This window comes from Trichoderma breve, chromosome 1, assembly GCF_028502605.1.
Source record: "Trichoderma breve strain T069 chromosome 1, whole genome shotgun sequence".
In the NCBI taxonomy this organism is placed as follows: Eukaryota; Fungi; Ascomycota; class Sordariomycetes; order Hypocreales; family Hypocreaceae; genus Trichoderma; species Trichoderma breve.
Genome location: NC_079232.1, coordinates 1,789,045 through 1,811,273, shown reverse-complemented (window position 1 = coordinate 1,811,273; position 22,229 = coordinate 1,789,045). Strand labels below are relative to the sequence as shown.

The 22,229-nt window shown below is 47.2% G+C and overlaps 6 protein-coding genes across 6 annotated transcripts; 2 read left to right on the top strand and 4 right to left on the bottom strand.

Moving 5' to 3' along the window:
- Positions 1-2,098: 2,098 nt before the first annotated feature.
- Positions 2,099-2,729, bottom strand: T069G_00580 (membrane-associating domain-containing protein; the record flags this gene model as incomplete). Its single annotated transcript, XM_056167790.1, has 3 exons — positions 2,099-2,222; positions 2,285-2,508; positions 2,574-2,729. The coding sequence occupies 3 exons, from the start codon at positions 2,727-2,729 to the stop codon at positions 2,099-2,101; spliced, it is 504 nt and encodes a 167-aa protein (XP_056033106.1).
- Positions 2,730-6,727: 3,998 nt separating this feature from the next.
- T069G_00579 (FAD binding domain-containing protein) lies at positions 6,728-8,185 on the top strand (the record flags this gene model as incomplete). Its single annotated transcript, XM_056167789.1, has 3 exons — positions 6,728-6,767; positions 6,833-7,088; positions 7,156-8,185. 3 exons carry the CDS (start codon positions 6,728-6,730, stop codon positions 8,183-8,185), a joined length of 1,326 nt encoding a protein of 441 aa, XP_056033105.1.
- A 2,401-nt stretch (positions 8,186-10,586) lies between these two features.
- On the top strand, positions 10,587-11,735 carry T069G_00578 (NAD dependent epimerase/dehydratase family domain-containing protein; the record flags this gene model as incomplete). The annotated part of the gene is made up of 3 exons (XM_056167788.1): positions 10,587-10,607; positions 10,675-11,095; positions 11,152-11,735. The coding sequence occupies 3 exons, from the start codon at positions 10,587-10,589 to the stop codon at positions 11,733-11,735; spliced, it is 1,026 nt and encodes a 341-aa protein (XP_056033104.1).
- A 446-nt stretch (positions 11,736-12,181) lies between these two features.
- On the bottom strand, positions 12,182-13,016 carry T069G_00577 (cutinase domain-containing protein; the record flags this gene model as incomplete). Its single annotated transcript, XM_056167787.1, has 2 exons — positions 12,182-12,503; positions 12,592-13,016. 2 exons carry the CDS (start codon positions 13,014-13,016, stop codon positions 12,182-12,184), a joined length of 747 nt encoding a protein of 248 aa, XP_056033103.1.
- A 2,073-nt stretch (positions 13,017-15,089) lies between these two features.
- Positions 15,090-16,494, bottom strand: T069G_00576 (CFEM domain-containing protein; the record flags this gene model as incomplete). Its single annotated transcript, XM_056167786.1, has 4 exons — positions 15,090-15,426; positions 15,500-16,181; positions 16,238-16,373; positions 16,444-16,494. 4 exons carry the CDS (start codon positions 16,492-16,494, stop codon positions 15,090-15,092), a joined length of 1,206 nt encoding a protein of 401 aa, XP_056033102.1.
- Positions 16,495-19,609: 3,115 nt separating this feature from the next.
- T069G_00575 (histone acetylation protein domain-containing protein) lies at positions 19,610-21,397 on the bottom strand (the record flags this gene model as incomplete). The annotated part of the gene is made up of 3 exons (XM_056167785.1): positions 19,610-20,199; positions 20,245-21,145; positions 21,191-21,397. The coding sequence occupies 3 exons, from the start codon at positions 21,395-21,397 to the stop codon at positions 19,610-19,612; spliced, it is 1,698 nt and encodes a 565-aa protein (XP_056033101.1).
- Between the last annotated feature and the right edge of the window lie 832 nt (positions 21,398-22,229).

The following is a 22,229-nucleotide window of genomic DNA, read 5'->3' as shown; positions in this document are numbered from 1 at the left end:
AATCCCAACACATCAGGGTCAGTGACAGGGAGATGAGACAATGGATGACGTGGATTGCAGCGACCCTGGCCGGCTGGATACGAGGCACAGACATGTAATGCCAAACAGAGACTTCAAATGCGTGGATTGCCTAACAGATACTTCACATACATATAATACCAAGCAGACACTTCACATACATTTAATGCCAAACAGAGACTTCAAATACATGTAACGCCTAATCGAGTCTTCTCATGCATAAAGCCAGGGCAAATTCACCTCTTTTCTCTCTATACGAGAATTCGATAATGCACCCGCTGCACTGCACAGGTTGTCTAAAAGATGACCTATATAATTGCCTAAATAACCATCTTATTAACTTTTCAAATAACTCGCTGAAAGATTAATGAGCTCAGCCCCTATGCTGACGACACAATTGAGGTCAATGTGAAAGAATAATATGACAAGTAAATATTGCTGATGAGTTGTTGATTGAGCCTGAAGGTAGAGGGAGTTGCAGGCGCCACGAGTGCTGTCACGTAGTAGATGATATATTTTAAAAAATAATGAAGAGACTCTCTTCTTAACGCCGATACCAAGCCTACCGAAACATAAATATATAAACTAGCATTCCAGGGCATCTATTGAAAGAAAAGGTAACAGGCCTTAGGGGTTGCAAGCTTTATATTTATTGACATCTACGTCAAAATGGAACTAAATAACTCCGTGTAACTTGAATTGCCCCGAGTCCAATAAGTATCTACATAGTTAACATGACTTATTCAATACTTAAACTACAAATCCATAGAATAATGTCCAAACAAGAAAAGTATGGCCAAGTCCTCTGCATAACGCGGTATGACAAATCATATGCTATTCCCATAGTACCAACCTGTAGTAGAGACATTAGTGTTGAAAACATGAGACGGAATCGGCTGCCATCGGGTGTTTGCTGTCAAATATCAGCAAGTTGCATAAATGAGGGCTGTCTACGGCTGCCCGTGCCCCTCACTCAGTACATGTACATACACCTCCAGATATTAGCAGGCGAATAGGAATTTATCTTTAATTCCGTGATATGTAATTGTTTATAATCTAGCCTTTTTACTATTCGTTGGATGCGCGCATGATATTTGTCATTGGAAACAGGTGATCCGCGACTTGGATGCTGCTCCGGAATCGGCCAGAATGTAAACCGACAGACGGCTGCAGAATTTTAAAAAACCGGGAGGAAAAGAAAGACGAGGAAGAATAGACAGCATAAGAAAGTCTTGATAGTAAACATTAAAATTTTAAAAGTTTGTCACCTCATCTATATATTTTCTCCAAAATGTTATTCGTTTTTGTAGAGTCGTACCTAGGCCGATCGTGTAAGTGAATTCCGCGGAATTGCACACCACACACATAAACTACTACTAGCCATGCAGCTTCTCTCCGAGACTCCCGAGGAACATGCATCATGAGGTCTTTCAGGGCGCCAACTTACTAGGCAACATGTCTCCACCTTAGCTGCATCCATGGCCGACTAATATGGGCAACTCTCGGCACTCGTTTGAACTACGAAGCGAGGGATGCCCAAGGCCACATTTTTTCATTGTGACCCAAAAGTTTGACGATCTCCCGGGTCCACATTGGCGATTGAGTGACTGGAGAGAACCACTTTGAGCTCCATCATGTGACGATCATGCCATGAAGCTCTGAAACTCTTGAGAGCTGCATGTTGAATCACCAAAACCAACTGTCTTAGGCATAGTGCTTATGAGGTATCATGTTTATCATTAACGAAAGTCTAGAGCTGGGTGTAAAACAAAGGTATCAAAAACGACCGAATCTATCCATCATTACTTCATGTCCGAGCAATCCCCATCCCATCCTCAACCGCATTAATATGGGGATCCGTTCTCCACTCCAATCATTCTCTCCATTTTGGTATGTGTTGGTATCTCTCTATTTGTAAAACGCGGTGACTGTTTCAGTTTCGCAAGATGCTAGTGCGGTGCACAGACAATGGCTGGCATTCTCAGATTGACATGTGCTGCAGATGAACGGCGCAAGCGTGGAGAGCGGAGACTTGCTGTGTTGTTTCTCTTAGTCCATCTGGCAGATGCTCTGTCGTTTTTTAGACAGAGTTGTCAGAGGGGCGGCCAGCAGAGATCTCCTTGTTGTGGGGAGCAGCAGCGGGAGTAGCATACTCGGCACGGAGAAGGATGCCCTCAACAATAGTGTTGCACAGAAGGAAGAAGCTGTAGAAGTAGATGTTAGTGGGAATGCTCGTTTAGAAGAAGGGGCGTAGTAAGATGCTTACAATCCGATGAAGTTGAAGGCGTCAATGGCCTTCTTGCGGGAGCAGTGGCCCTCACCAGGCTTGCCGAAGCCGCACTTGCCGCTGCTCCAGTCCTGAGAGGAGAAGATGAAGGAAGTGAGCCAGAGGTAGGAGAAGACCAGGTTCATGGGAGCCAAGTATCCACGGTATCTGCCAATGAGAGGCAAGATGGCACCAACGAGCCAGAAGCCCAAAGTGATAGTGGCCTAAACGCGAACTTGTTAGTTTGCAAGAGCCAGAGGATGGTATAAGTCTAAGTGGGTGGACATACGATGACTTCCTGGTAGACGATGTTAACACCGCGGTAGTCATACTTGTGGAGGAACCAAGAGACAAGACCAGTGACGATGGTTGAAGAGATGAGAATCATCAAGTGGTTGGCGAAGGCGATGTATCGCAGGGTAGCGTGCTCCAAGTTGCCGAACATTTTGGCGGTATTAAGTGCAAGTTGCTTCTAAAGGGTATTAATGGGTATTGTGAGAATGATGATGCTTCAAGGAGCTCGAGGGGGCGGTGCTGTCGGGGTATATATATTAATGTATGAGTGTATATGGATGTCGATTAATGAAGCTGTTGATCCAAGCTATGCTTGTTGTAGAGGATGTTGAAGCTGATGCTGAGTGATCCGAATAACCTCCAGATACGCGGAGCGCACGACCTTCTTTATACCAATCTCCATAGCTCTCTCCCCGCGATGTCTCTTGCCGAACGAATCCGTTCATCGGATTGATGTCATCTGATGATTCGCCTTAGACTGAGAAAGAAAAATATCACGACAATGAGGCTGCGACGTCATAGCATGCCACTTCTCGCAATGCCGACGATTAGACATTGCTCGGGCATTGGGCCATCTGCCGGCACTCCGGGAGCTCCGGCAGTTCTGCACCCACCTGACTAACGCTGCACAACTTGATACTTTGGGCTCTTGAGACTTTTCTGGGTCTTCTTGTTTAGCTGCATTGCTACATTGGGCTGCCAAGAGCTTTGGGTCACATCAGGCAATGTCCAATGAGTTGTTGTGTATTAACCGAGGACATGCGGATGCCTTCAACCGCTCGGCTGGCTCGCCGATTTTGTCGGGCCAAAATTTGCAGAAGAGGAATAAACGCGAAGGCGAGCAGGGTCTGAAGCTAGCTGCATGGAAACACCTGCAGATTCCATTGGCTCGGCACATTTCGGAATTGTGATGATGCCCTCCAATGGGCGAGCTGTAGCTCACCAGAGCTTTGCACAGTCAGCAAGAATTAGGAATCCGAACTTGTTGCCCAGCTATTGCTGCATGTTAACATAGAAATTTTGCCCGGAACTAACAATATCGTATCTGTCTTGGTATAACACATCTCTGTCCTGTGAGAAGCAACTATCGACTAGTGTTCCGCTTTGCTCTCTTTTTTTGGTATCGCCAAGAGCTGTTGAGATGCTGCCCGGTTCAGATGAGCAAGTTTTCGAGTCGCAGAATTGCAATACTCGTGAATCCGTAGATCGGCGATGACTTGCCGGGCGGGAATGGCCTCGTTCGATAATTTTTTCTAGGGCGAGATGGATGACACTCACGGCGGGCGGCGGCTCGGTGTTGGTCGGGATGTGCCGTCAATTATTTTCTCACCTCCGAGCCATCAGCTAACGCAGCGACGTCATGCTAATCAATACAAAACCAGTGAGAAAAAAAACATTCGCGGGTCGCTAGCCGGAAATAATGGGATATTAGTCTGCAGCTTATTGCCCATTGCAACTTCAGCATTTGGTTTGCGTCGTGTGTTGCTCTCATATGCTCACACTTCTAGCTATCTTCATCACGGCAATGTCTTCGATCACTCCTCTGTCTTCATGTGTTGAATGACATTCGCACTATTTTGTTTTCTTGATGTCAACTATCGCGATTCTGAATAGGATGTTATTCTAGGCTTTAGCTGAATGTGTCATTCTGCCTTTTTTCCGTATGTGAGTTCGGCGGTTCGCGATAGCTTGTGGCAACGGTTGTCGGCTACGGCACGGCTAGCCATCAAATCACATCACAGCGCGCTTTGCCTCATCAGCCTCTCGTCTAAGGAAATGCTTCAATAGCTTTCGACTGACGAGTCATTTGGTAAACAGGTTTTTGTCTTTGAAGGGTTACATCTCAGCTCTCACCAATCGTCTTACATACTGGTACTGGTGGTGGGGGAAGAAGTCCGGAGCTGCCGATTCCATATTCCAGAATTTTCATTCCGGTACACCAAAGTACAAGCAACAGCGGCAACAATTACTTACTTATAGGGCCTATGAACCGATTGTGTGCATTCGTCCTATTCCGGCTGTGAATCTTTGCGTTTAACGACTCTTCTATTTCCTTTTCGCATTAAAATTTTCGGTACGAATGCTACTGGACGAAGTAATCGCCAAATCACTGCAAGAGCGTCATAGTGTCTTGGGTCGAAGCACACACGTATGCTTGCGATATAAGTCAAAAGAGTAAAAGAGATAACAATCTCAGTTTACTTTCATCTCTTAACACTATTAGAACAATGAAATGAGGTGAGAGACTTAGACACAGATATTCAGGAACGAGTGTCCTTTTAAGCATAAAATGGGTGGCTGTGCCACAAAGTCAAACCGTTGCCACCGACATCACAACGTATGCTCATCGGGTTCACACTCCAAGCGACAAGATTACTATCTGACCGATGCAGCATTTTAACTACGCGTATTTACTTGCCACGATCGCAGAGGGCGTATAACGTCATATGACCCCTGAAGAATAACAGGCTACCCGAAAGTAAGGACTCTCAGCACGTCGCAATTGCCATTATACTGCACCATGCATCCTTATTTCCACGCTCTCAAGGTATCAGCGGAGAGATTGCAGATGAGATTTGCGATAATATCCCAATGCTTGAGATTTTAGCAAAATTTTATCTGTATGAATAATAATAAATATATGAATCTAATCATATTCCTTATTGCATGATAGTCTCAGTGTGGCGGCTTTCTTGCCTCTCACCACATCAAGCAGAAGAGACTGTGCCCATGATAGGAGTCGACAATATGTGCTGAAATTGGCTCCGCGGGACAGCCGATTATGTTATTTTTCTGAAGATAGTGGTGTCTCTCCCTATTCGACGGTTCTGCTCTGAAGGCTATTCTGAAAGAACGGAATGCCATTTTCCATGGCGGCCCCATGGCTCCGGTCCCACGGCCCCGGTCCGCGGCGGAGATCGTAACTCCGCCTGCTTCACCTCAAACAGCCGCATCAATCTTAACATTGAATGTCAAATTGACGAAATCTGCAATCTGACTCCTACTCTTCCGCATGAGAATCTTCCCAATCCACCTCTGATACTATTTAGAGATGTCTCTGTGTGATCAATCCCGGAGATACGCGCTGAATCAGCATAGTTCGCACAGTCCGATGGTCCCGTGAGAGATTCGCCGTCCTGATACATAGTATCAACGCTCGCGGTTCCAAGTATACGATGATACTCGATACGAGATTTGCATGCGTTAGTGGAGCACGAGCAAGGGAGGTCATTCTATTGCGAGCAGAACCTGATGATATTATTGGCTCGTGACTGATACTCCGCTATTGGAGGATGCTCCTTGTTCCCGTACAAATACATGTGTAAAGGCACTGGCGAACGTACAACAAGACAATTGATAGCTCCACAACAAGAAAGGAGTGCGGAGAGCGGAGAGCGGAGTATACCTAAGTAAGACGAATACGGATTTCGGAGCATATCTTGGAGGAGTACGGAGTATGGAGCATACCTTAGAGGAATACGGAGTATAAACGGGGCTTCTATTCTTTACCTACCTCATTAATAAGAAATTAATAAGAGAATCTGTGGACCAACGAACATGGTCGTACAAAATTTCCCTTTTGAGCCAAGGCGTGATTGGTGTAATGAAAGGTTGCTGATCTCACACTCAATTCCAATTGGACGCTCATTTGAACTTGGATTGACATGCACACAGTCACGTATTCTGGTATGCTGTCTAGTAACAATGAAAACCCTTCAATTTGTCTATTTAGCCAATACGCTACGTAAATGCAGCTGCAGATGGTTTATTGACTTTGTTGATGTTGTACAATCTCTCTAGGAAACTCGGGAACTCTCGCAAGTGATAAACTTTCCAATTGACCTACTCAACCAAAGCCAGTGCATTAAGGATGGAGACGCATCCATGTGTCCATCACTCCCTTCTTCAAACGGATCTTCGATCATCTCCGATACTTCCGCTTAATAAACATTTGTTGATCTCAGGAGAAGCACTATGGTAAAGGTTCTCAATATCGCTTTATATCGTGTTAGCCACTGGTATCAAAGACTTGTCTATATAAACTATGCAGTACAGACATGTTTTTGTTGCTTAGATCCTCCAGCGACAAGAGGAGCAGTGTCATACAGCAATATACTTCCAATAACCAACACTCCGAGCGATTTTCAAATGGCTGTAACTAATTTTAAGGTCATCATTGTTGGCGGTGGTAAGCAGATTTAGTTGCAATCTATTGTGCTGTGTTCGAGTTTATAAACTAACTTTTTCAAATAGGCCCAGTAGGACTGACAGCCGCGCACGCTCTACACAAAGCAGGCATCGATTTCACCGTTCTCGAGCGCAGCAATGAGATTGCTATGGATGTTGGTGCTAGCATCGCTCTGGGACCTCCCACTTTGCGAGTCCTTCATCAGCTTGGCTTGCTGCATCAGCTGCAGGACATTGGCGGAGAGCTAGTTCGTCGAAAATTATTCACCGTAGATGGTTACAAGTTCAAGAGCGGCGACCTGTTCTATGGTATGAAGAAAAGGTCAGTCTTCTATCACAAGATATCATCGTTATAAGCATTGAGATACATTCTAACGCAATGCCTTTAGCCATGGCATCCGCCCTGTTGTTTTCCATCGAGCAGAGTTTGTTCAATTTCTATACGATCAACTTCCCGAAGAGGTCAAACCCAATATTTTGACGGGAAAAAAGGTCTCGGACATCCAATCGGGAGAGAAAAAAGTCAAAGTTGTCTGCGACGATGGAAGCATATATGAAGGAGACTTGGTCCTTGGCGCCGATGGCGTGCATAGCCAAACTCGAAAGATTATGCGAAAATTCGCTGTGGAAGCAGACCCAAATGTCACTTGGGATTCCGAAATGCCATATACGGCATCTTATAGATGCCTTTGGGCGAGTTTCAAGAGACCGACAGCTATGGGAGAAGCATGTGAAACTCAGCACAAAGATACCTCGGTCATGTATATGACGGGCAAGGAGCGTGGCTGGATATTCCTTTATGAAAAGCTACCAGAGCCCACCAAAGAGCGCATGTCATATACCTCTGAAGATGTTGAAGCAATGGGCAACCGATTTGCCGAGTATCCCATTACGGATAACCTCAAAGTGAAGGATGTGTTCCCCGATCGGATGACGGGCGGCATGTCGGATCTCCAAGAAGGCATCTGCAGCAACTGGGGTTGGGGTCGTATCGTGCTTGCGGGAGATGCCATCCATAAAATGTGTCCTAATGCCGGCCTGGGCTATCAAACCGGACTCCAAGATGTGGTATCGTTGGTCAACAATTTGAGACGGCTGGTCGGTTCTTCGGAACCCTCAATGGGCCCCAGCGTCTCTGCCCTGGAAGCCATGTACAAGAGCTACCAAAGTCAACGATGGGATCCTCTGTCTCATGATGCATTTATATCTGAACACATTACACGCATACATGCCTGGGCTAATGTGTGGTACTATTTGTTGGGTCGCATTGTGCTGGTACCACGTTTCATGGATTATCTCATGAATGAATGGTTGCAAGCACCGGCCACGAGCAAAGCGCTAGCTTTCAACTTTCTAGATGCTGAAGAACCATTCGAAGGCCAAGTTCCCTGGGTGCACCCGCTAAAAAATATTTATTAATTGGCATGATTTTATGCCGTGTTGCGAAGAGTAGCGGGGTGGGAGAGGATTAAAGGGTGTATCTTCATTTCTGCAACAATGGTGAGTCAATCGCTAGTGCTGATACTTGCCATACCTATGTATACTTAGATAGAATTTATAGATCTATATTCCAATTTAATTTGTAACTAATCATCGAAGCTCTGAGCTATCACCGGCAAGCGGCTATCGCCATGCTTAATAATGAAGCTGCTGTGCTGATGGCTCCCTTTGATTAAGGCTAATAAATTTTGCAATTGACATTGAAGAGTTGTCAACTCTGTGTAGATGTGGCTCAATGAAACCGAGGTTAAGACGTAAGACCTGGCTAGTTACGCCACTCGGGCAAACTGACTCGGAATCAACTCACACATGGTGGATTCAATTCCGAAGCATGTCCGTGATCAAACTGCAGAGAGGCGATGGTACCACGGCTTTTCACCACAGCTGCCTTAGTCCTTGTATTATCAACGTTAAAATTCATCGTTGTCAGACAAATCCTCAAACTCACTATTTGGAAAATAATTCCGCGTTTCTCATTCTGCTCTTCAAAGAGCATCAAATTTATTCTAGTTAAAACGCCACAATGTGTTGCCTGTGCATCATGGATTCAGTAACGACCGTCAATAACGTGACGTCTTCCCTATGCCGCTCTGCAGGACAGCGTACTTTCAGTTGAAGCACCTATCCAAGCACCAAGGAAGACAAAGGACGCCCTGGGGAAACTCGGCTAAAATGGTCAAGAGAGCGACTGATTCTAATTAGTATTGTAATTCTAGAATCGGGCATTTAAGCGTAGTCCAAAATGAAGCTCTTTGTAGATGCGGCGTTGATGAGTTTTCCAAAATTTCATTTCTTTCAGCTATGTTATCTATCTTTCATGCTTGCAGGTTCTCAGGCTCTGCGAATCTCAGCTTGCTCTTCACGGCTGAAGTGTGGAATATTATGAAGAGAGATTCCCTAGATCTCTTTTACACTAGGCGAAGCCTAATCCAGGACTTTTCAGGCTTCCCTGTCAAAACTCCACATGACGAAAGACATCTCGGTTTCTCTAACCAATCTCAGGCAGGTGATGAATTGTTTTCCAACCTTTGGTGTGGCTTTCGTCATTTAGACCTGTTTCCTCGGAAATAATCCTATAGAAAAACTGAGGAGGTTGAGGAAATAGATGGTGATTTAGGAAACTGGGGAGATAGAGATTAGGCTAAGGGTGGAGAGTATGGAAAGATCTCTATACTTTATTCAGTACGCCTGTGCTAAGTCCACCACGCCCAGCTTATAAGCTTGCAAGGAGACATGGATTCAGCATCGTACAGCCGACTTCATCAACATCATGGCGTAGCAAGTCATTACCAATCACACTAGGTACTCTAGATTGATCCTTCAGTCATCGGCTTTGACTTTGGCTTAAGCACACGTGTCCAATTATCGCCAATATCTCACTCACGGGTATACGACAAAATGCAATAGTTCAAAAGATCTGTCAACAGTGTCATACGCATCCTTGGCTGACCAAGATGTACGCGCGCGCTTTCAGGAACAATAGCAACGTTTCGAGTTCTCAGCCTGCACCAAGCGGTATAGCATTTATGCCGACCCGGGAAAATTACTGCATTGCGGCCATCAGCAGCACAAGGAGATTAATTATCTGCACGTTTATTCAGCGGGCGGGCTTTACGCAACAGAGCTTCTTCCCGCTGCCCTGCTTCTATCGTAGGTATTTGGAAGAGCTCTAGGCCCAAGCCTCTCGTCTGATGGTGTCATTAATAATGAGTCGTGGCCAATCACGATCGCAACGACTAATCATAAAAGGCCCTGAAATAGTCTAGATAGTAATCAAAAGTTGCCTCTGATTGGTAATTTCAGCAAAAAAGCCGCGGCTCATCCTCGTTGGCGCCAAATTCATCTGCTGTGGAATGCTTCCAAAAGTGGGACTCCCCTGCTTCTACGGACTTATACAGCCAATCATCTTAGAGGTTACATCATTAGGGCAAATAGTCGAAGGAGGTTGCGGTGTTTCGGTGTTTGGGATAAGACCGCAGAGAGCGTTTGCGCCGTTATCGTTCTCGTTCAACACCACGCAGCCGCGGCGCATGGGTGTCGCCGAAGAGAAAGAAGATTCTTGTAACGATTAGAAATGCGAAATTCATGAGAAGTTTTGTAATGGTAAAAAATGGAATATACGGAGTCTGTAGAAACTGCTGTAGTAGAATGGAGATATAAGGATGGCATCGGCCAGCCCTGTAGAGCCTCCTATCTCCATCTTCAGACTCAATTCAGCAATCAATACAACAACAAAGCTACAAACAACTCAGTAATAAACTGAAAATCAATTATTTTATCACTTAACTTCAACAAAAATCTATTATAACCCAACATCATAATGGCTGGCGATCTCGTTCTTGTAAGTCCACCCCATGCAGCTTCCCCCATTGAGGCATCTCCTACTAACACTGTTATCCGCCTTTCAGCTCACCGGTGCCACTGGCATGATTGGCTTCAAGACCCTTGTCGAAGTCGTCAAGGCTGGCTACAAAGTCCGCGTCGCCGTCCGAAACCAAGCTGGTTACGATCGTATTACCGGCCTCAAGCCTCTTGCCCCCTATGTCTCACAGCTAGAGAGCATCATTGTGCCTGAAATCACTGTTCCCGGTGCTTATGATGAGGCTGTCAAGGGTGTGAAGTATGTTATTCACGTCGCTTCTCCCCTGGCCCTTCCGGTTGAGGGCGATGAGGCCTACCAGACTCAGATCATCCAGCCCGCCATCCAGGGCACAGTCGGCATCCTTGAGTCTGCGAACAAGGTGTCAGGCATCGAGAAGATTGTCATCACAGCTTCTGTCTTGTCTGTTGCCTCCATTGTGGCCATGGCCACGGGAACCAAGGTCAATGGTATGTCGTATCCAAGTCCACAATCCCAACTAGACTTGTATTAACCACTTCTCTAGAGGAAACTCGCGCCACTAGCACCGAGGGCCCCTTTGCCTCCAGCATCTTCGCCTACGAAGCCTCCAAGGCCCTTGCTTTCCAGGCTACCGAAAAGTTCATCGCCGAAAAGAAGCCCGCCTTCGACGTTATCAATATCCTCCCCGTCTTCGTCGTTGGCCGCGATGACACCGTCACTGATGTTTCCAACATCGCCAAGGGCACCAATGGCTTGATGATGGGCCCTCTCCTTGGCCATGCTCGCGACCAGCCGCTCCTTGGTGTTGCCGTCCACGTCGACGATGTCGCCAACATGCACGTGCTTGCTTTGAAGCCTTCCCTCAAGGGCAACCACGACTTCCTTGCCTGCGCACATCCAACTGAAGTGGTTGACTGGGCAGACTCTTTTGAGATTGTCAAGAAGCGCTTCCCGGAGGCTTACGCTAATGGAGCATTCAAGTTCGAGTCTATTCCTCGACCTGTCTCAGTCCCGACATATGTCGACTCAACAAAGGCCGAGAAGGCTCTGGGTTTCAAGTTCAAGTCTTTTGAGGAGTTGACTGTCTCCGTTGTGGAGCACTATCTCGAGCTCATTGGCAGCAAATAAACGTCTATCACACGATGCAATTATGAGATCTTCATAAAGGGGATATAGATGGAATGTTTTTGTGGAGCATATTTGATCAATCTAATATGCTTAGATTAGATTAGCGATGAATTTAATTGATCTTATTTACAATGAGTTGTTTGTCCTCTATAGACGGCGTGCTAGTTACTTCAGTGTGGCAAGAAAGCAGATGTAAGCAGTATACAGTCAGTCTCATGTACTACCAAAATGAGACACTCAAGATGACAATTGTAAGTAACATTGCGTTATTCGACGTTCTCAACATTGATATCCAACAGTAAATACAAAATCCTAAAACGCTTGCTTATGTACAGTATCATCATGATTCGGCTATATACATTCCCAGATGACTTTTATGGCTCCCTTTACCATGTTTTTATACTCTCCCACCGTCCCTTATAAACACGTCACACAGAATAAACACTTCAAGAAACAAGTGGCTTAACAAAAGCAGCTGCTGTATCCGCGTCCTCAGCATACGTCAAATGAGGCAGCAGGATGAAATCACCGCCCTGGCAGATGTTGTCTCCGTCGTGGCAGACAACGAGAACCTTTGAAGCGTCGTAGTTGGCAACAGGTCTGCCGTTGTATGGGTCACCAAAGAGTACCACGGCACTGACTTTGGCCATTGTCGCAGCATCTAGGTTGCTTGCTGCGTTGTGTACGACCATGCTACCTTGAGAGTAGCCACCGAGCACGAGCTTGGTGTTGGGGCAGCTGCTGATGACGGATTTGATCTGGTTGGCCCTATTGTCGTGAGGAGAATATTGTTAGCAAGCAGTCGGGATTGAGATCGTCTGAGAGGGGGGGAATTGATGGGCTAGGTGCCACTCACATGTCAATTCCTGGCTGCACCGATCCCGACAAAAAGCCCTGGACGCTTGCAGGATACGGAACTCCTTTGACTCCAACTCTTTTGTTTGAGAGTGCGGTTTCGAGCGAATTAAAGAACCAGGGCCCAACGAGGACTCCGACGTTTCCGGGATCGCAAGTACCGCGAGCGAACAAGACAGTCACATCGCCACAGGCATCATTTTCTGTGTTGGAGATGTCAAAGAGGTCGGCAGCAACATCCTCAGCATCTCCGATAAGATCACAGGCAGCTGAGACGGTATCCCCAATGGGCATAATCTCTGCCAGCTCAGTGAGGAACTCATTGATAGACGGCCAGTCTCGACGACTAGGGGACTGGGAGACGGGTTTGGGGTATGCAAAGGCATGGCCTGCCAAGAGGGCTGTGAAAAGGGCAAGGGACCGCATCTTGTACGCTGATATAAAAGAGAAGATACAACACTGGGAGGTTAAGATTCACTTTTCCCAAGGCGCCAGAGGATGATGGAGGCGAAATGGAGTTGTCCAGGTATCACTTTATATACCTTTCATCTCCACCCTAGCTGAATGCTTCCACATGAAGCACATGCTTTCTCCACGATGTATAAGTTCATTCCGAGCACATGTACATACAAGCGCAACAATAGATCTGATAGCCCCAAGCTCAGACTCGATTGACGAGTAGAAACTCCGGCTCTGTCACCCTCTTCAGGTCATGCAGTCTCGATAGTGCAAGGAGAACCTTCCAGATCTGGGATGGAGGTCCTTTTTTGCACAATGCGGCGCTTCGCTGCTCCGCCAGTAAGACGGCACCAATGCGGGACCGGAGACGATGCGCGACTATGTGGACGGGGAATTAAATCTGGGGTTGACAAGAGCTGCGTTGTCGTACGATTTGTCAGTTCGGAGGATCATGAAGCTACGCAAACGGTGAGAGATCAGTTAACCCTAACTTCACATGCACCTCAAGATGAACCTTTGACAATACTACCACGGGAGTAAAGTAAAACCCAACACCAACCATGTGAATATTTTAAGCTACCCTGACAGCTCGGGAACGAGACGATCTCTGCTTTACCCTTGCATATTTTGTTTGTTCTGTCCGTCTTACATGCGAGGATCCAAGATCGACGCCCGTTTGGCTTTGCAAGGGTTGGTTGGCACACAGACGCACACACTTGACATCTCCGAACAGCCTATCGCAAAGCAGCATCGCGTTCCCCTCATTGTCTCCAAAACAAGTGCAAAGTCTCTCGGTATCACAAGCCAAATTATAAAAAGGCATTGGAGGAGAAGCCGACAGCTTTGCGCCTAGACGGCACTTGCGAGCCGTCAACACCCACAGAAGTGGCTGTGACAACGGCCCAGTCGGGAATATACGAAATATCCCGCCTTGGCTTTCTCTGGGCAAAGAGTAAAACGGGCTTAGAAGAGTCTCGAGTTTGCGGGCTCGACGGAGAGTTGCACGGCCTCATTGTGGCTCCTCGCCTTGATTCATGCAGCTTCAAACAGGCAGCACTCATACCGAGAACTTTTCAGCATCGCTACAAAGACGAGAGGGGACTAGACACTCAAGGAAAACAAACCGCTTTCTCATGCATCCCGCATTTCTTCTTCCCCAGGCTCCGCTAATACCCCGCAAACCAGACGGGTCATCCCAAGAGACAAACATCCGCTTGATACCCAGATGGGAAACGGCCCGGCAGATCGGCCACTGAGAAAGTCATGAGACTCGTGGGGTTTATTCTTGTGATGCGCCCTGTCTGGCGGCTAAAGCATTCGCTCGTTATGCTCACCGATTCATCGAAACTATCTCGGTACCTGACAATCCTTTGAGCGACTCAAGATGATTCATGGCATGTGATTTGCGCTTTTTTGATCCTTTATTTGCTTGGATCAGCGAATGAGAGGCTTTGGAGTCTCCGGAAGCCATGCATATCGTCTCCTCTCTTACGGTTTCCTTATTTTGAACATGGACTCTCCAGCCGCAATCGGTCTTTGTGCCCTATTTGGCAAGCCGTGCTACTTGGCCGCGTCATAAGTCCCAATTAAGCCACTTGTCAATGTAAGGATCGAGCATTGCTTCCAGACGAAGAAGAATACTATGCGCTTTTAATTGGTACGCTTCAAAATGATACTCTCTTGTCATTAGAGTGACAGGTTGTGGGCTAAAAGTCAAGGTCCTTTCCAAGCGCAGTGTACTCGGCGGGGAGATTTATATACAATGCTATATTATGAGTGTATACTTTTTCTGTCTTGTGTACGTAGAACATAATTCATCATTCGCATAATCATCGTCAATCTTAGTTTGTTTTTGTTTTTTTTCCCCTTGAAATTCCCATTTTAATATAATCCGGGGCCCAAAGCCACAGACAACCAAGATGCCTCCTACAAGCCGTCCTCGTTGAGTAAACCGTGGGTATAAAGTAATTAATATTCGATAAATGGACCAAACCAAGCCGCTTCTCCTCTTATTTATCGAAACATATAGTATTCTTCCGCTTAGTTATCAAAATGCTTGTAACTGGATCGCGCATCCGTCGCAAGCGTGGTCGTTGATAACTCTACGAGAAAAGTCGGTCGTTGTGTTTCTCCTCGGGAAGCAGTGCCTCCAGTCCTGGATAATCTGGCATCGTTACTCTGCTCATCACCAGATGATAGTATCTTGGGGAACATGCGCTGGAGAATCAGGCGAACGGTCGGTAAGCAAGTGCAGATGATCCCAATGTTGACCTCCATTGTCGACCACCAAGCGACATTCCATTGATCCCAGGTTGGATTGATGAGTTCAGCGAAGAATATGACCGATTTAAGGCGGAGAAGCGATATAATGCTCACACTAAAGGCAAATCAGTCACACTGCTCAAAACAGTTCTGGGATGCACGCCGAAGTCGATGCAGAAATGACCTACAAAGTTCCTAGAATGAACATGACAACGACTCCAATCTTCTTCTTCCAGTGGAGATTCAGCCTTTTGATCTGTATCAAGGGCAGTATGATCATCCACACGTCTACCGCCAAACCTAACCCTGCATTTGCCCAAGCGAATGCGTTCAAGTCGAAACATCTTCCCTTGGGAGGGTGATCGTAGTATTGTGCCCAATAATAATCGAGCGGTACGCATTGAGTCATGGCGGTAATGACAAAAACAACTCCAAACACGATATTGAAAATGGCCGTTCCGATTAACAGACGCCGAATGTTTGGCCCTGGGAAGACGTAGAGGTAGAAGAGCGATAGGCTGAGCTTGACCAAGGACATTTGAACGAGATAGAAGACCTCCCCGATGAAAAAGAACTTTGCAAAGAGGGGAAGCTCGGGCGCTGGTAAAGTCCAAATGTCTTTTCCTATGCCATGGCCGACGAGACCGACCTGGTTAATAATGATTGCAGGGACGGAAATGACGATGGCGGCAAAGATGACCCAATCATCTGGTCCGATCTGTCCATTGTCGCTAAGATACCGTTTGAATAATAAGCGCACAATAACGAGAAGAATGGTGACAACACCAGAGGCGATATTCATTGAAGTGTACTGTCCCGATTCATCTCTATAAGGCCGGCCACAGGCTGTTTGCGTGAGATTCATTGTCTCTACAATTCACAATATACGTTAGTATCACATCGCCATCCAGGTTTGTATCACGTACTCAAGGCTTCCGACATCATGCAATGCGCCCTGACGCATATTGTCCCGGCGTCAAAATACTCTTCATCGCCACACATGCATGGCAGATCGCCAAAAGTACATGATGTGTTGTGGATAAGCGTTGTCAAGCAGTTCAGCTAAAATCGCCGAAATCAGTCAGTTTCCTTAACACGGTTCGATCCTTGTCCTTCTTCTTGTATCACCTACAGCGCAAGATGGGATCTGTGGGATTAAGTGGTCAAAGTCCTCCGATGACATCGTTTCATGACCGCTCAATGATCTGGATTCTTTTTGAAGTCCATGGCCGTAAACGAATGGCACTGCCATCAAAAATCTCAACAAATGCATTGTCTTCATTTTCGATTCCGAGCTGCGATGTGAGAGTTTTGCGTCGACGGAGCGGTTTAGCCAGACTTTTTAGTCCTTCCGGTTTGAACATCGAGTGAACATATTGCTTCCAACCGTTATTGTCTCATTTTGAACAACTTTCCCCCTAAAAGAAAAATTAAAAGGAAGTAGAATTTGGGAGACGGGCTTCCGTAAAACGATAAAGAGTGTATCAAGGTGTGAGAAACCCTGAATCCCGATGACAAGGCCTCGGCGGACCACCCAGTTTAAACTAGCATCGTGGAATCCGGGATGGGATATGAGCACTCCGTACGGCGCAGGGATGCGCAAGCTCTTGCCTATGTCCAGACTGCCGATAGAAACAGATTTGCCCGTAATCGTACAAAGCAACAAACAAACCGAATCCCACCTGCTGTACTCGCCAGGATCAACGACATGGGCACCCCCCTGAAAGACCAGACATCCCAGTTGCCCGTGCGCCAAGGCGTGTAAGACAAACGCTGTGCCTTGACAAGCTCAGGCCTACTTTAAACTGGTCACTCGAACCAGTTGCAGTGTTGGTGCAGAAGCAAACGCCGTGCGCTGCATGTCAAGCCGAGCGAGTTTCCAGAGACGAGGCACTTTGTATGTCTCTCGAGTGGGGGGTTACCGCATCGCAGGCGGAATGTTAGAGTTGACAGATAAGGTGATCGGGAGTCGCAGATGGTGTCATTCAGCATGGAATGTTCCGTAAGAGAAAAGTCCAACCCAACAGCACTTATTGTACCAGTCTCAAGCCTGCCATTCTCACATACACCGAAGCAAGCATTCGCTAGTATAAGAATCATTTGTCATTTTCAGACGTCTCCATAGCACTCGTATACAATACTAGGTATGTAGGTACATGGAGTAATACCGACTCGGCCGGGTGAGCGATGTAACTCTAATTCCAATCCGCATTTAGCTCCCGATCTCCCACATTGATGTCAAACCAAACCAGAGGGTTCCCGATAGTGTTAGTGCTCTTGTTCTCAGACGACCATCAATGGCGTATAAAGCACTAGCATTTCACTACTGCAAAGCCGTTGTTGTTTGCTGTCCCAGCTCCATACCGCATCAGTTCTCTCAATGATATCTTACATGTGTGGGGGGGTCAAGTCAAAAGCAGTAATGCGTGTGAACCAAATCGAGCAGAAGCAGACATGCCCGTAGCAACTCAATGCAGGCTGGATTATTCGCCTCCGATGATACCCTGCATGTCCATTTCCATATCCATGACCATGTGTACTCCGTACGTGTAGATATTTCTTCGAATCACCTCCGCTTACGAATTCTTCTGTCACATCATCATCATGAGATTCACCGCAGAGATCGCGATCGTCTCGACACATCCAGCGCACTGATCAACGAGTCCAACACGTGGGAGCACCAGAACAGAAGCACATGCAGCACACGGTCCTTTGTCTCGCCACATGAGCTGCCGCCAAGAGAATCACGAAAAGCGGCGTTTGGCCAATGAAACACGGTTAGGAGCAACTGCAACGCCAGCGCAGGGACCACGAGATAAACATGTGCATACATGGGGAGAATACGACCGCCGTTCCAGAGGAGTTTAGTGTGGTGGAGGTGTGCGGATTGTCTGTTTCTGTAGGTTGATCATTTCACGATCCCTCTTTTTTGTTTGCAAACCCCTTGACAGCGATCCTCTCGGGCCGAGGGTTCCGTATTAACTATGGGTAGAATCTGCTTCGTAATTCGGATGATTAGCATGGTGAACGCTGTGAGGTAGTTCTCGTCATCGTGATACAGCATTCTCCGTGTTTAATCTACCGAATGCTCCATATCATCACCACGTGGTGTTACTTCTCCACGACTTCAACTAAAATAAATCAAGACAAGAACTCGACTTGACATCACATCTTCATTCTATGCCTATATTCGGCCAGAAATGCAATAAGCCGCAGCCATACGGGCTCCAGACCGAGATCGCAGCTCGTCTTACAGGCATCGTCCTCATATCGCAGCTGCACCACATCTTCAGCTTCGTCCATGAGAGGGCCATTTCTCGGAAGGGAAAGAAAATCCGCTTATACTATGTAAATCATGATTCTCACGGACATCCCGTCACTAATCTCAATCCATCAAGAGTCAAAAAAGCTGAAATCCTACCGAAACATTCACGCCCCATCCACACAACTTCCAAATAAAAAGTGCCGTGCATCTGCCAACCCCCCCTGCGTTTGCAACTTTCCAAGACATTTCGCCATTTATCTCTCATCCATGCTTTTTCCCCATCTCGGCTTATTCACCCTCTATGAGAAATTCACCGTCTCCACTTGAGCCCGTCATATCCTAGTTGGCCCTGCCCTTCATCCTGCCGCTCCTGGACAAAGCAGTCAGCAGGAAGACCATCCGCGGCAGAAGCTATTACTTATTGCGTAAATGGGGCCGCTTACGGTGTACAAAATGCCGAGAGAGAAGTAGTTCTAGGCGCTGAGCCTTACTCACATACATATACGAAGTACGAGCGTGTATCGATATATACATGTACTATTCGAACCATCGCCTCCTAGGAAGATCGAAGAGCAGTACATTTAGGCAAACGTATATGCAAGATACAGGCTTTACCAGATATAACAAAAACTACGGCTAGGAAATGAAATGAAAACAAGGGCCACCCACTGTCACTCTTGTCCCATCAAACCATGTTACACACGCGACTATGTTGCACTTCCATGTAAATCTGCAATGCAACGCCATACACTGCAGAACATCACTACATCTCATCAACATGCATGTATCCAGCCATAAAATATCGATCCGTAAATGCTCCAGGGCTCTTAATAACCCAGGTCTTTATATCAGCGATGATGAGATCAATTGACCAAATACAAATACACACATTCATGCAAAGGCGGCACACCTCAGTGAGACATACAGCTTCGTCATAAAACATTAACATTACAATCTCGCCTTTCGCCGCCATTTCTTTGAGGGCGAACAGTTCCCTATAATAAGCACGCTGATACTGACATGCATCACACTCTCACGCCTTTTCCTTCTTTCTCACGAGTCCTGCGCCCAGCACATTGACCGTAGGAGCGTCCACATCGCCGCCGTCGTGAACATCATCCCCTTGCTCTTTCTTAGGTTTTTTCCTAACCAGCCCACCGCTCAGCACATTGACACCACTGCCATTAGCCGTCTCGTCCTGTGATGCCTCCGTCACCGTGTCTGCCCTTTTCCTCTTAACAAGCCCAGACAGGTTATTGACCGGTGCAACTCCTAGGTCTGGCATGTCTCCAGCAGCCGCGGCAAGCTCCCGTGTCCCTGTAACGTCAAATCCCCACCGGCTTCCCAGGCCAACTTCGCTTAGCCAGCGACGCGTGCTCCCTGTGGCTTTTTCCAAGGTCGCAAAGTCCAAGCGCAGAAGAAGCTCGTGAATTCGCTTATAGTCGGCTTCATCAACGATCCTCTCGCCTCGACCTTGGGGTGGCCAGTGATAATACGCAGTCGATACGGGCTGGTCTAAAAGGTAGTTGCGCTGCTTGGTCTTGATACGTGGCTGGCGAGGCTTGATGGGGCCTCGGAGCTTGCTCTTGGTCTTTGCCGACTTTTTCTTCTTGGACTTTTTGTCTTCATTGTCAGAGTCACGTTTTGGTTTAGTTGGAGTGGTGTCACTCTGATCTGCCTTGAGCGGGAAGAGTCTCCTAGGCGTGGTTGTCGGTGTGATATTGGACACCATTCTCTGCTTCCTGGGCGTCTCGGGAGCGACACCCAACGCACTGGTCACGACTGAGGCACTAGATACCGATACAGTGTCACTACCATCTGGCTTTGGCTCGTCCTCCAAGTCATCAAACACGACCCACATGAACCCCGTCATCCTACCGCTCGAACACTCTTGTCGGAAGGCCATCATCTCCCAAAACATGTCAAGAGTCTTGACTGATTTCCAGCTCCCCGTAGTCTTCATCGCCTTGGTCTTTGTAATCTCGTCATCCAGCTCGTCGCGAAATCGTGATTTAGGGTCGTCCGGGAACCGGGGGATGAGGCATCGTGGTGGCACCCAGTCAAACTCTCGATAGTAATGCGATATGCGCTCAAGTGGGTGGCTCAACGACCAGCTAGATGCAGCACCGGCACGGCGGGGAATAAACGCACGAGTCTCGTAGGCATCAAGGCCAGGAACAAGCAAATGTCCCTTGGCGTTTCGCCATGTTGAAAGATTACCAGTGGGAGGAGACTCGACAATGGGGTCAAGCACCCGGCACCACCACTTGACGAGGCCACGGTCGTCCAAAACATGCTTTCCGGGGTACTCGATGCTTCCGGGGAACAGATACTGGTCTTGCGCGCGTGCAAAGAGGCTGACTACGAACTGCACATCTTTGCGCCTCCGTTTGTCGACCAAGTATCGTATGAAGGTCGCGCAGACTTCTCGAATAGGGCTGGGGGCACCCTTTGGCAGCTTTAATTTGTCCAGAAACCCAGTAGAGTCAGCCTTGGATACAAACAAGGTGGTGGATCGAGCCGTAGTGTATATGAAGATCTCGATGCCGAGTACGAGGACTCGCTTCCGCTGTGTCGGTTGCTCTGCTGTGTTTTCACTCTCTGGGGCACTCGCTAACGTGTCTGGAACGTCAATTGAAACGCTGAGGAAGTGCTTCTCGCAGTATGTTCGTTCGGGTCGTTCGCCAGGAGGTGCCGAGTAGAGCGCGTCAACCTTGGTGGGAGGTGTCGAGACATGATGGATGCCGAATTTGTAGCCTCTGGGAAGCACGGCAGCAAGGCGGCCGCGTAGGCTAGTGTCCTGAGAATCTGTAGACGCCATCTGGAATCAAATCAGACGAATACCGTCGCTCAACAGGCCCAAGATTTGTAAGGAGCAAGAGGGAGAGGAGAGTAAGCCGCAAAGCAAAGCAAAAGACATTGGATGGACCAAGGTTTGGCGCCTCCCTTGAACCCTTGGAAGTCGCGACGAGCTCGGTGCGCGCAGAGTGAATGCAGTAGCTCCGCCTGGGCTGCTGTTACAGCTGAGTTAGCGCATTGGGTCCACTGAAGCCTGGGGGGCCACATGCCGTAAATGGAGACCCCAGTGGACGGTAATGGCGAACAATAGGGCTGATTTCGTACATGAAGCTAAACGGTGGCGGAACCGATCAATCAGGAACCAGCTGCGTCGATCACATATGCGAAATGGAGGTAGCAAATCGAATAGTTGATAATGCGGTATAATGTAGGTTTATATGAGCTTTTTTTATTTCTACTTTTTTGTTTTTCGCTCGTTTGTTCAAGCAACAATACGATTGCGGGTAGTATAAAGTTGGAATTCATTTTACTAACATGATCAAGTACTGCCCATCATATGGAAAGCTTTACCAATATTGTTTACACAATTAATTATTCTCGCCCAGAAGAACGGCTACTAGCCTCAAAAACATAGGATAGAATCTTCAAGACTATTGAAGGGACTCAACTCGATTACCAAAAAATTTGACCAAACAGCACAAACATCCAGGGTAAGGTGCTGGCCCGAGGTAACAGGTACTAAATAGCTTTGATGACGCCCGCCACCACTTAATCGATAAACCGCGATAAGATAAGATGGTAAAATGCCACCAAACACGTGACCTTGGAAAATGCTCTAGGTCTGTCGATAGAGG